The 12,435-nt window shown below is 44.3% G+C and overlaps 1 protein-coding gene across 1 annotated transcript in view; it reads left to right on the top strand.

The window, feature by feature from the left end:
* The first annotated feature begins 753 nt into the window (after positions 1-753).
* WLS (Wnt ligand secretion mediator) overlaps positions 754-12,435 on the top strand; it is a 46,246-nt gene continuing 34,564 nt past the window's right edge. The window contains exons 1-2 of the mRNA XM_063427904.1: positions 754-963; positions 9,497-9,769. Of these exons, the coding sequence (XP_063283974.1) occupies positions 858-963; positions 9,497-9,769 (379 nt within the window). The 5' untranslated portion in view covers positions 754-857. The remainder of the gene's footprint in view (positions 964-9,496; positions 9,770-12,435) is intronic.

The following is a 12,435-nucleotide window of genomic DNA, read 5'->3' as shown; positions in this document are numbered from 1 at the left end:
TGCAGGCTGTACACTCACTGGATGTCAGTGCAGGCTGTACACTCACTGGATGTCAGAGCAGGCTGTACACTCACTGGATGTCAGAGCAGGCTGTACACTCACTGGATGTCAGAGCAGGCTGTACACTCACTGGATGTCAGTGCAGGCTGTACACTCACTGGATGTCAGAGCAGGCTGTACACTCACTGGATGTCAGTGCAGGCTGTACACTCACTGGATGTCAGTGCAGGCTGTACACTCACTGGATGTCAGAGCAGGCTGTACACTCACTGGATGTCAGGGCAGGCTGTACACTCACTGGATGTCAGTGCAGGCTGTACACTCACTGGATGTCAGTGCAGGCTGTACACTCACTGGATGTCAGTGCAGGCTGTACACTCACTGGATGTCAGTGCAGGCTGTACACTCACTGGATGTCAGAGCAGGCTGTACACTCACTGGATGTCAGTGCAGGCTGTACACTCACTGGGTGTCAGTGCAGGCTGTACACTCACTGAATGTCAGTGCAGGCTGTACACTCACTGGGTGTCAGTGCAGGCTGTACACTCACTGGATGTCAGGGCATATGTTACTTACTGGAAGTCAGAGCAGCTGTACTCACTGGATTTCAGTACAGGTTGCACTCCTGCCTCCATACTGCAGTGCTCACTCACTGGATGGCTCTGCACTATATTGATGTCAATGCATGCTGCCCCCCAGTGGCACTGCTGTAGCACTGCAGCCAGGGGAGGTGCAGTGAGCTCAGGCCGTCACGTGACCCGGAGGCTGCGGCAGCTTCTCGTATAAATCAGAAAGCAGCAAAGAGCGGAGTGTGAGTCCTGAGTGCGGGCCGGATCACTCACACTCACTGAGCCACCATGGCGGGAGCTATCATAGAGAACATGAGCACCAAGAAGCTGTGCCTGGTGGGGGGCGTCCTGCTGCTCTTCCAAGTGCTGGCATTCCTGGTCGGGGGGCTGATCGGTGAGCAAACTTTCTCCCCTCCCCCCAACTTTCCTCCAGAACCCCCAACTCACTGCCAGAACTGCCCCCAGAATGGACCCCCAGCCCTGAGCTCTTTAACCTTTTCTCACCCATCCATGAGTCTGTGTGTGAGGGAATGAACGGGTTAATCGGGAAAGTGCTTTGATTTGGGAGCTAGCCGAAATTAAGGGGGGGGTCATTGCTCCTCCCTCCAAATCTGTCCTTCTGCCCCCCCTATTTAACTCCATCATGGATGATTCACTCCCTCCCCCTTTATTTAATTCCAGAAATGTTTCAAACTTCCCATCATTTTGGGGGGATTTAAACTCCCACTTTTCCAGCATCGACTAATCCTGAATACAATCAGAGTTTGGTTTATTGTAAAATCTAATGATCAGAAATCTGTATCGGGACTGCCTGGGTTGTCTCGGGACTGCCTGGGTTGTCTCGGAATGTCTCTGTTCTCAGACTTCTGTTTAGAATGTTCTGTAATCGCTGTTCAGGTTCCTTCATGCTCTCAGTGGGGGATAATCCAGAAGTTTCAATCCATGTGTGACCCCCCCTAATACTTGGAGATCTGATCCTAAAATGTCTTTAGAAACCCCTGCAGGAAGATTTGCAATCTATCACATAGTTACACTCTTTGTATCTCTGTATTCTTCACACCTCTTCTCAAACATGTCCTTTGAAGTCCCATTCCCTCCAGCCTTTGTTTACTACATCCTGCTTGTAATCTTCAAATAGTTCAGTGAATACAGCACTCTGTGGTTACTTGGTCTCTAGCAATCATATTTGTCTTTTTAATTTCAATCATAACAATGGCCATTAATTCGATACTTTTACTGAAAGACTTGACTCAGTTCAGAAAGCTTTTATTCTGCTGGAATACGGAAATGGTTTAATTAACCCTGAAGCTATTACACAGGAAAGAATCCAAATCCATTCTTTCCTTCAAACAAAAATAAAAGGGGTTTACTAACTAACCTATGACTTGTGGCAAAATAAAGACTAAAATTTAAACCGTGGCAATTGCTGATTTGGAGGCTTTTTTTTTTTTTTCTTTTTTTTTCTTTATTTATTTTTGGCCTAAATTTTTCTGTTGACATTTATTTTTGAGTACAGCATAATGAATAACCTCCAAATATTCAGATTATCAGCAAACCAATTTTCTTGGGCACAGAATTACCAAGTCTTGGAAAACCTGTACAGATTGTGTTGTATGTTAAAGGGACACTCTGGACAATCTACGTGTGTTGTAATATTTATAGATGTTGTTTTGTTTCCTTTTTCTCTTGGTATGTGAGAGAGATCTCTCTCTTTTATTTTAATTTTTTTTATCTCATTTTGAGTTCAGTGTGAAATTATGAGATCGATGTGGCATTCCTGATCTGTATTGTTCATATTCTTCCTGATGGGATGTTTTAAAGGTTTGCGTCTTTCGTTTTGATTAGATGTTGTTGTTCCATAGTGTGATCAGGCTGAGCGAATCTGCTGGATCTATTGGAATTTACTGTCGCTGCAGAGTACGGGATTAGCAAGATGCTAGCTATTGTGACTGTGTCTCCCATCAGCGAGATTGAGTCTTGGCAAATTTACAGCTGGAACACCAGCAGTTGCTTATCCATTTTGCAGGCTTCCTTTGCAAAAAGCGAGACAGCAGGATTTATCTTTTTAATTCCCTTGCTTTACAATGTGTCTTAGAACCAATCTTACTACATTTTTCCCCTTCAAACCATTAGTAATGGATTTTTTTTTTTTTTAATTTATTTTTTGATTGTGTAGTTTCTTAATTTCTGGTTTTTATGTACTTGTGGAGAAACCGTGTGGGTGGTGGTGGGGTGATATTTACTATGACATGTGCTGTGTATTTTAAGACCAGAGCCAGCATTGATTTATAATGGACAGATCACGTTAGGCAAATTGAGCTTGACAATACAATAAGAAAGCAACGACCGCTGATATATTGAGTTTTGGATTTTAGTGAAGTGTTTGACACTGTTCCGCTCAGTAACCTCATCCATGAACTGCGCATGTTGTCTGATCTAAAATGTAGTTGTGTGGATCATATTCTAGAAAGTGCAACTGTAGAAGTCGCTAGCGCTGTCCATCTATCCTATTTATTTATTCTACTGCAAGATCTGGTACTGGTAGAGGCACCAATGACTATACAATACCGATTGGGTAACCTTTTGATACGTTTAATCACTGGACCTTATTAGAATCCTAACTTACTACTTGAATGGTCTGTGTTGCTGATGAAATTATAGGCAATTACGTTTAATTTAGTGTAAAGGTTTCTTTACTAAACACTGAATTGCAGTGAATAGAAAATGAATTGCAATATTTAGGCTGTAATTCTAGCAGAGTTGGACTTGTTTTCCTTATCCCAATTGCATTTTGCAGTTTGTTCAAGTCACTGTTTCATAAATCACCCAGTAAACACCTGAGAAGATCAAACATTAAGCTACAGTTACTCTAAATGTGGAGACCACACTCCAAATTTAATGGAGACCACTTTGATACTGGGAGTCTAAAGTGTCTTGCAAATTGTATGTTAATGGAATACTCTAACCACCATAACTAATACAGCTCGTTGTAGCCGTTATAGTTCTCTCAATCTTTGGATGCCGTGGTTTGTGGTGGGTGTTTTTTTTTATTTTTTATTTTTTTTATTTTTTTTTTTTTTTTAAAAAAGATTTAGCAAATGGTTTAGGGTAGAAAATGGCAATTTCTATCTCAATACCTGACCTGCTGCCCAGTCCCATGGTAGAGGTGTCTTGTGAGGTCTGGAAAAGTAAAAATCCACCCATCTTCTAATCTGAGGGGACAAGTAAAGCGTATTAAACTTCCTGGGAAGTGACTGGTTCCTGAAATCATTACAATTCTTAGAGAACCTTGTTTGAACCTTCAGGTATTTCATATGACTTAAACATAGATTTGAAGAAGACTTTTGCTAAAGTAAAAAAAAACACAAATTGCATCATAAGGCAGGAATGTGTGAGGTTGGGCTGAATACCTTTATTTTACATTTACGTGCTCTGTGCACTGCACGACAACTTTGCAAACCTCTGTCTGCGTGTATATTTTGTTTTTACGTTCTGGTTTGCAAATTCAGGGTGCGTCTATTTTTGACTTACATTTTTATAGGACAAGGGCTTATGGATTCTAGTGGAGTGGTTCAAGGGCCGGCAGTCGTGGAGTGCTAAGTGGGCTAACTCTTGGATTGCCAGAGAGCTGTACAATGCATTACTAAGCAATTTGTTGTACCATACTATCTTGGTTACACATGGTTAAAGCCAGACACTTGTGGTTGTTTTCAGACACGAAGAGTTATTTAACTATGAGCCTGGCATTCTAGGATGGCCCTGGGGCATGTGAAACTTAACTCATGGAGAACCAGAGTTGGGCCATGCTTGTCTTAATTAACTCTCTGTATACCCTAGTGCGACTTATCTTGGTTTCAGAATACAATATTGTAAAAAATTTCCACGTACAGTTGATACTTTTTGTTGTGTTTTTTATATATATATATATATATATATATATATATATATATATAATATAATGTTAAACAAAAATCTGCACACCAGTCAAGCCATAAGACTTGCTTTTCCCACAGAAATCCCAAAACGGCAGCGATGTTGCAACCGCAAAGGATTCTGGGTGGGCATATGCAAATTAGTTTAACAAAGAATCACATTTTTGCCTCATTCCATTTTAAACATGGATTCCTTTTAATCTGTGTTTGCTGTATACAACAGCTTGAAACACAATATAGGAAAAGATGCAAAACCAGGGAACCACTCATGGACAGCTGTTTCGTTGTTAATGCAACTAATTTGCATATGCCCACCCAGAATCCTTTGCGGCTGCAACATCGCTGCAGTTTTGGGATTTCTGTGGGAAAAGCAAGTCTTATGGCTTGACTGGTGTGCAGGTTTTGGTTGAACATTATATTAACTATCCACAGAATTCAGGTGGAAGGGGTTTTCAATCACAATTTTTCCCCACCATAACATACTCGAGTATAAGCCGAGTTTTTCAGCCCATTTTTTGGGCTGAAAAACCCCAACTCGGCTTATACTCGAGTCACTGTCTGTATTATGGCAATTTGCATTGCCATAATACAGACTGGGGGAGAGGGGGGCTGGCAGAGCTGTACTTACCTGTTCTGCAGCTCCTGTCAGCTCTCTCCTCCTCTGCGCCGTCCGTTCAGCACCTCGGTCAGCTCCCAGTGTAAGTCTCGCGAGAGCCGCGGCTCTCGCGAGACTTACAGTGTGAGCTGATAGAAGGAGCTGCACGGACGGCGCAGAGGAGGAGAGAGCTGACAGGAGCTGCAGAACAGGTAAGTACAGCTCTGCCAGCCCCCCTCTCCCCCCACTGAACTACCACTGGACCACCAGGGAAGGAGCCCCCCTCCCTGCCATATATCAAGCAGGGAGGGGGGACGAAAAAAAATATATATATATATATATATAAATAAAATAAAAAATAATAATAAAAAAATAATAATAATAAAAAAAAAATTAATAAAAAAAAAAAGGGGTATAAGGACCACTATGGGAGGGAGGGGGGGGGGGGATAAGGACCACTATGGGAGGGAGGGGGTGGGATAAGGACCACTATGGGAGGGAGGGGGGTATAAGGACCACTATGGGAGGGAGGGGGGTATAAGGACCACTATGGGAGGGGGTGGGATAAGGACCACTATGGGAGGGAGGGGGGTATAAGGACCACTATGGGAGGGAGGGGGGGTGGGATAAGGACCACTATGGGAGGGAGGGGGGTATAAGGACCACTATGGGAGGGAGGGGGGGGGGTATATGGACCACTATGGGAGGGATGGGGGGGATAAGGAACACTATGGGAGGGAGAAGGGGGATAAGGACCACTATGGGAGGGGAGGGGGAAGGATAAGGACCACTATGGGAGGGGAGGGGGAAGTAAGGACCACTAGGGGAGGGGGAAGTAAGGACCACTAGGGGAGGGGAGGGTAAGGACCACTAGGGGAGGGGTGAGTCAGGACCACTGGGGGGGGGGTGAAGGAACACGGGGGTGGGGAGGTAAGGACCACTGAGGGAGGAGGAGGGGAAGTCAGGACATATGGGGGGGGGAGGGGGCGGCAAAATTTTTTTTTGCCTACGGCGGCAAATATCCTTGCACCGGCCCTGCACACACTTCATTCACACACTGCATTCATGCACACACACTGCACTCATACACACACTGCACTCATACACACACGCTGCACTCATACACACACACATACGCACACACTGCATTCATTATACACACACTGTAAATAAATATTCAATTAATATATTTTTTTTAGGATCTAATTTTATTTAGAAATTTACCAGTAGCTGCTGCATTTCCCACCCTAGTCTTATACTCGAGTCAATAAGTTTTCCCAGTTTTTTTGGATAAAATTAGGGGCCTCGGCTTATATTCGGGTCGGCTTATACTCGAGTATATACGGTATATAGATAAAAAATAACCAGGGGGCTGCACTCACCTGAACATGCATAAATGGGGTGCTGCTGGGGCCAATTTATACAGAATAGAATGTAAGCTCGTTTGAGCAGGGTCCTCTTCAACCTATTGTTCCTGTAAGTTTATTTGTAATTGTCCTATTTATAGTTAAATCCCCCTCTCATAATATTGTAAAGCGCTACGGAATCTGTTGGCGCTATATAAATGGCAATAATAAATAATAAATAAATACAATACACAAGACCCAGCGCCAGGGGTGTATCCTGGTTTTGTGCTGCCCTAGGCAGGACAAAACTCAGGCGCCCCCCCCCCCCCCCACCCAACCCTTCCCCCGCCTTCTAAATACACACACACTGACAGATACACATCCATTAGCTAACTGTTAGCTAATGGATGCGTATCTGTCAGTGTGTGTGTGTGTGAGTGTATGAGTGTGTCTGTGTGTGAGTGTGTCTGTGTGTGAGTGTGTCTGTTAGTGAGTGTGTGTGTGTGAGTGTCTGTTAGTTGCTAACAGACACACTCACACACTCACTAACAGACACACTCACACACAGTCAGACACACACACACACACACACTCTAACAGACAAACAGACACAGTCACACTCACTAACAGACACTCACTAACAGACACTCACTAACAGACACACACTAACAGACACACTAACAGACACACTAACAGACACACTCACACACACTAACAGACACACAGTCAGACACACTCACACACACTCTCACACTCACTAACACACTCTCACACTCACTAACAGACACACACACTAACAGACACACACACACTAACAGACACACACAGTCAGACACACTCACACACACTAACAGACACACTCACTAACAGACACACACTAACAGACACACTCACTCACATTAACTCATTTTTTTTTTTAATTTACCCCCCCAGCCTCCTTACCTTTGGGAATGCTGGGGGGGTTCTTCCTCTCCCTGGGGTCTAGTGGGGCTGCCGGTCGGGCTGCTGGGCTGGTTGCTGGGTGGGCGGCTGGCGAGGGAGCACTTCCTCTGAGCTGTCTGCTCAGCTCCCTCGCGCGCCGCAGAGTGAGGCTGGGAGGCGGAGCCGGAATATGACGTCATATTCCGGCTCCCAGCCTCACTCTGCGGCGCGCGAGGGAGCTGAGCAGACAGCTCAGAGGAAGTGCTCCCTCGCCAGCCGCCCGCCCAGCAACCAGCCCAGCAGCCACCAGCCCAGGATGTCTGTTAGCCGCAAGGCTAACAAGGCATTTGCCCTGGGCGTTTGGGGGCGGCTTTTTTGCCGCCCCCTGGAAAATGCCGCCCAAGGCAAATGCCTTGTTTGCCTCGCGGCAAATACGCCCCTGCCCAGCGCACTCTCCTATCCACTAAACGGCAACTTCAGTGTTGACAGATTTTTATTAGTTTTTTTTTTTTTTTTTTAACATCTAATCTAGGCAAAAATAATGGGGGTTTAGTTACATTATATGATCATACATTGCATAAGCCTGCCACAACGTCAATGTACCCCATCTTTGGCAGGTCCTACTCTCACAGTCTAATGTCTGCTCTTATGAGATTAACCCACTTACTGGGGGGGGGGGGGGGGGAATTCCATCTGGGGCTCTCTGCAGTACAAGGCTAAATAGGGCCCTGTGATGTTTGAATGTAATTTTCAGGTCACGATGACTCCTGAGTTTAGTAAATAAATCCATGGATTTTGCAATATTTTTCCGTGTTCTAATTGGGTTTGTGTAACAATATCCCATCTTCTTCTTTTGAGCTAATGACCGCTCCGTCATGGAATGCTTTTATGTGCTGTGTGTGAGTCTGGCCTCTGATTCAGTTTCCTGGGTCTAGCTTAGCCCACACGTTGTAACTTGTAGCTGGCGCAGCTCTCCTAAACTGGAAGTAAATTATCCCACCCCCACCCAGCATGTAAATAAAAAGCAGACCTGTAACATTAACTCCTTTAGTGCGGAATTGTTTTTTTTGTAAAATATGGGGGGGGGGGGGGGGGGGAAGTAGCCGTGTTTGCCGTCTTTCATGCGTGTTATTGCAGGTTCATACAGATCACTGTCCCCTAGTTAAATAAGCCTGCTTATTTCACTCCTGCTGCTGGTTAGTTTAATGAAGCATGAGGCATTGTAGATGTGAGCTGGGCAGCCCTGGCCCCTCACAGGAGGGGGTAATTGTCCATAAAGGCTGTAAGCTGTCTGTGCTGGAGTGAAACTGACTGAGGACATTGAGATTCAGGCTTTAATCAGCAGAGACACAGAGCAATTGGGATTTTGTAAAGGGCTTGTTTTGGTGCAAGACCAGGGGTCTGCTGACAATTAAAAGCACCCTTCGTCTACTGATCTGCACTGCTATAAATACAAAGCCATTCTATAGCATTGTAGTCCCCCGCTGTATTCACTAATTATATAACACCCACAAGCGTTGTGTAGACCAAACTATATGGCCATCCTTTGTCACAAAAGGATAAATATCTCCTCTATATTTTTGGTTGAGTTGTCTGGAAGTATTTTTTTTTCTGTATTTATTGTGTTTAAAGCTGCTCCTGCCAAGTTTGCTGGAAGAGACAATTCTGTAGATTCCAGTTTTGTTAATTTCAATTTAATGTTTAGAAAACAAGTCAGGAGAAAAAAAAAAAAAATCTCGATATATTTAAATGCCAACATATTAAGTACCTCTGTAAACCAATTGGTGAGGGAACCATTCCCTACCCCACCTCAAATTAAAGATTTCACCTCAAGTCCTCCCCCTCTCTAATGCTCTGTCCTCCCATTAACAATCTCTCATAACCCCTGTTCAGCGCGACTTGTATACTTTATGCAGTTTTTCTTTCTAAGAAAAGCTGAATTAAACTATTTCTAATGGCTGTGCTGTAGATGTTTGTGAAATTTTGACTGTAGGTAAAGGAAGCTTGTTTGTGAAAGCTGGGAAGGTTTCCAGTTTCTGCCCCCACACATTTTTAGAACTTTGTAGTTTGTGCTGAATGACTGGTGCAAGTTGCAGATGTATTTATATATTTTTTTTCCCTTCTTTTTCAAAGCTCCAAGACCAACCACATCCGTTCATTTCTTAGCCGTGAAATGCATTGATATCCGGAAGGGCCATCACAGTTCCAAGTGGCTCTTGCCATGGGGGAAAGACCAGTGTGAGCACATCCGAGGCTTTGACGAAGCTGCGAGTCGACTTATCGCAGCCAACGATATCGTGTTCTCTGTCCACATTCCGTTTAGTGGCCATGAGATGAGCCCTTGGTTCCAGTTTATGCTGATCATCCTACAGCTCGACATTGCCTTCCAGTTCAGAAACGAGATTGGTAAGTTGGAATCTGTAGCTCTAATGAATAACCTCAGTTTACCTGGACTGACGCAGTTCATTTATGTTTCGGTACTTCCAGTTTGAGTTTCCACCACTGATTAATACATTATATGTAGGTGTATTTTGGGATTGCAAGCGATGGTGAAGTGTTGTGTGTGTGTGTGTGTGTGTGTGTGTGTTGGTGTTTTGGTTTATTTTTTGCAATATGAAGGATAACTACTAAGGTGCAAAAGCAAGTTAACTGCATCGGCTATGGCCATAGGCACTGAATGATATGGGAGGGAGACTCGGGGAACACTGAGACCTGTGGGTAGTAAGATAAGTATTGGGGGTGGTCAAATAAGGCAGTCAGGGTAAAGAGATGAGGCGACACAAAACTGGTAGTATATGAAGAATAGGGCGTCAAAAAACTGCATGCCTACAATCCTCAAATGCATCCTCTGTTTAAATTGTCACTTTGTGAATTCGTGTGTGTGTGTGTATATGTATATATATATATATATATATATATATATATATATATATATATATATATATATATATATATATATATATATTTATTTGTGGTCGGTTAATATCGTATAGTGAAGTACCTTATTATTGGAATTAAGTCGGTGTGGTGTGCCGGAACCGACGTAGAGGGTAGGCCTGAAAAAGAGGGCCCCCCTGAATGAATTGTATAAGAGGGAGAGGTGGGTGGGGTGAACAGCGTGCGTACGGCAAGGTAGGAAGGCGGGAGTAGCGTTTATATAGGAACGCTAACTCCTCCCACAAATACAGGCCTTACGGCCTTAAAACTTGTGGTCGGTTAATATCGTATAGTGAAGTACCTTATTATTGGAATTAAGTCGGTGTGGTGTGCCGGAACCGACGTAGAGGGTAGGCCTGAAAAAGAGGGCAAAAGGAAATGCCAGAAAACACACTTATAGCACTATATAAAATCCATTGTTTTGCTACTCCTGCGTTTGGGAATGTTCCTGTATAATATATATAGCCGATTCCTAGTGCCTCTAATTGTTCCGGCGTACTGCTACTGGATGTCGTACTTAAAGAATGGATGTGAAAATAGAAGCCAGTGGTCCTACTTACTCTAATGACAGTGTGAATGTAGAATCGTATTTAGAAGTAGTTGGGGAATGATTAGTAGGTCAAGTGTCTCGATTGTCTGGTTCGAACGTTGACGTGACGCGGTGTAGTGTTTGTACCATCTTAAATTTTCCTTGGGGAGACATGACTTACCTGTCTGATTAGTTGTGATCGTGGAGTTGTAGGGTTCCCGAACCCTTTGTATGGTTGCAGGCACATAGATTTAAGACCTGGTTGTGTGGCGCGAATGCTGTTTAGGGAGTCTGATACTGCCCGGTATTCCCATCTGTGTACGTACGTTACTGTGAAGCGATAACCAATTATCTTTGATATCTTGTGTAAAAAAAAAAAAATGGGGTATGGTTTGAAAGGCTTGTCAGAAACGTGTATGTCAGTTCGGAATAGTGCGATCATGTACGTATGAAGGTTTGAATAAAAGGTGGCATAAATGTAGAAAAGACTACAGGGTGATCAGTATGCCTGTGGAAGTCCTGCTCCACTGCTACTTGGAAGAATGTCACGATTCTGTTATATGTATCTCAGAGCAAACGAATAATGTTCTAGATGATAACTTGTGTCGAGCCCCAACAGCCGAGTGACCGGAAAGTACCAAAATGCAGATTATGCCTGAGAGATGTGAGTTGGGTGAGGTACGAGACTGAGCGACTCATGGATAGTCGGCCCTAATAGACACGAAAATGCTGCAATCCCTCGTCTGACGTTGCGCATGAAGGACATCCTGAAAAAGAACATGACAACAACAATGAACTCAAACAACAACAATATGGTTAAGTAAAATAGAACTGGCTGGCTGGCTAACTAGTGCCGAAGCGAAAAGCTCACTACCCCGTGACAAGTGAGGCCCTGCTAGTAGCCAAGCGGCTGGTGAGAGGCTCTACCTATGATTTGGGCGTGGGGCTTGAGCCACTAGCGTGGTGGCGGGGTGGTGGCCTCTCGGTGACAGTAAAGATCCAAAACGTGTGGCCGTGTCAGGTGAGGCCCTAACTATAAACCCGATAGGTGGGTGAATGCGAGGCACTAACTATGATTTGGGCCGAGGGGCGAAATCTCTGTGTTGAGATTGGGGAGTTGGCCTCGCGGGACCAGCTACGGTGTACAGCTAAGGCCAGCTCCTAACCCTAGATAGCCAGTTCTCTGACCCTAGACGGGGGCTTGATAAGGGGGTAACATAACGTGCTTGGAAACCCAAGTTGTAGTAAATGATAGATACCCGGATATTCCCAGATAGAGACAGAGGAAACGAAGGGAGAAAAAGGAGGAAGAAAGAAGGAACTGAAGTCGAGGGAAGGAAAATAATGTGCAGAATAGTGAAGTACTATGGAGATATAGCTGATAGTGCAGTATCGATAGACCCCGAGGGTGCTGAAGATTCTCATGATGGTTACTATATAAACCTGAAAGGAGATGAAATGAAGGCGTTGTGCCAAGAAAACGTCGTAGCAGCTGACGGAGAGAGGAGGGTGAAATTAGCAAGGTAGTGAGTAACAAAACGATTGTTACGGGTAGTGAGTACGAAATGAAGAGTTGTGGAGTGGAGCCGTGGCCTGACGAGGCAAG

This window comes from Pelobates fuscus, chromosome 7 (assembly GCF_036172605.1).
Source record: "Pelobates fuscus isolate aPelFus1 chromosome 7, aPelFus1.pri, whole genome shotgun sequence".
Classification (NCBI taxonomy): Eukaryota; Metazoa; Chordata; class Amphibia; order Anura; family Pelobatidae; genus Pelobates; species Pelobates fuscus.
Note: the sequence above shows the minus strand (reverse complement) of the source record. Positions and strands in the feature narration are given on the sequence as shown.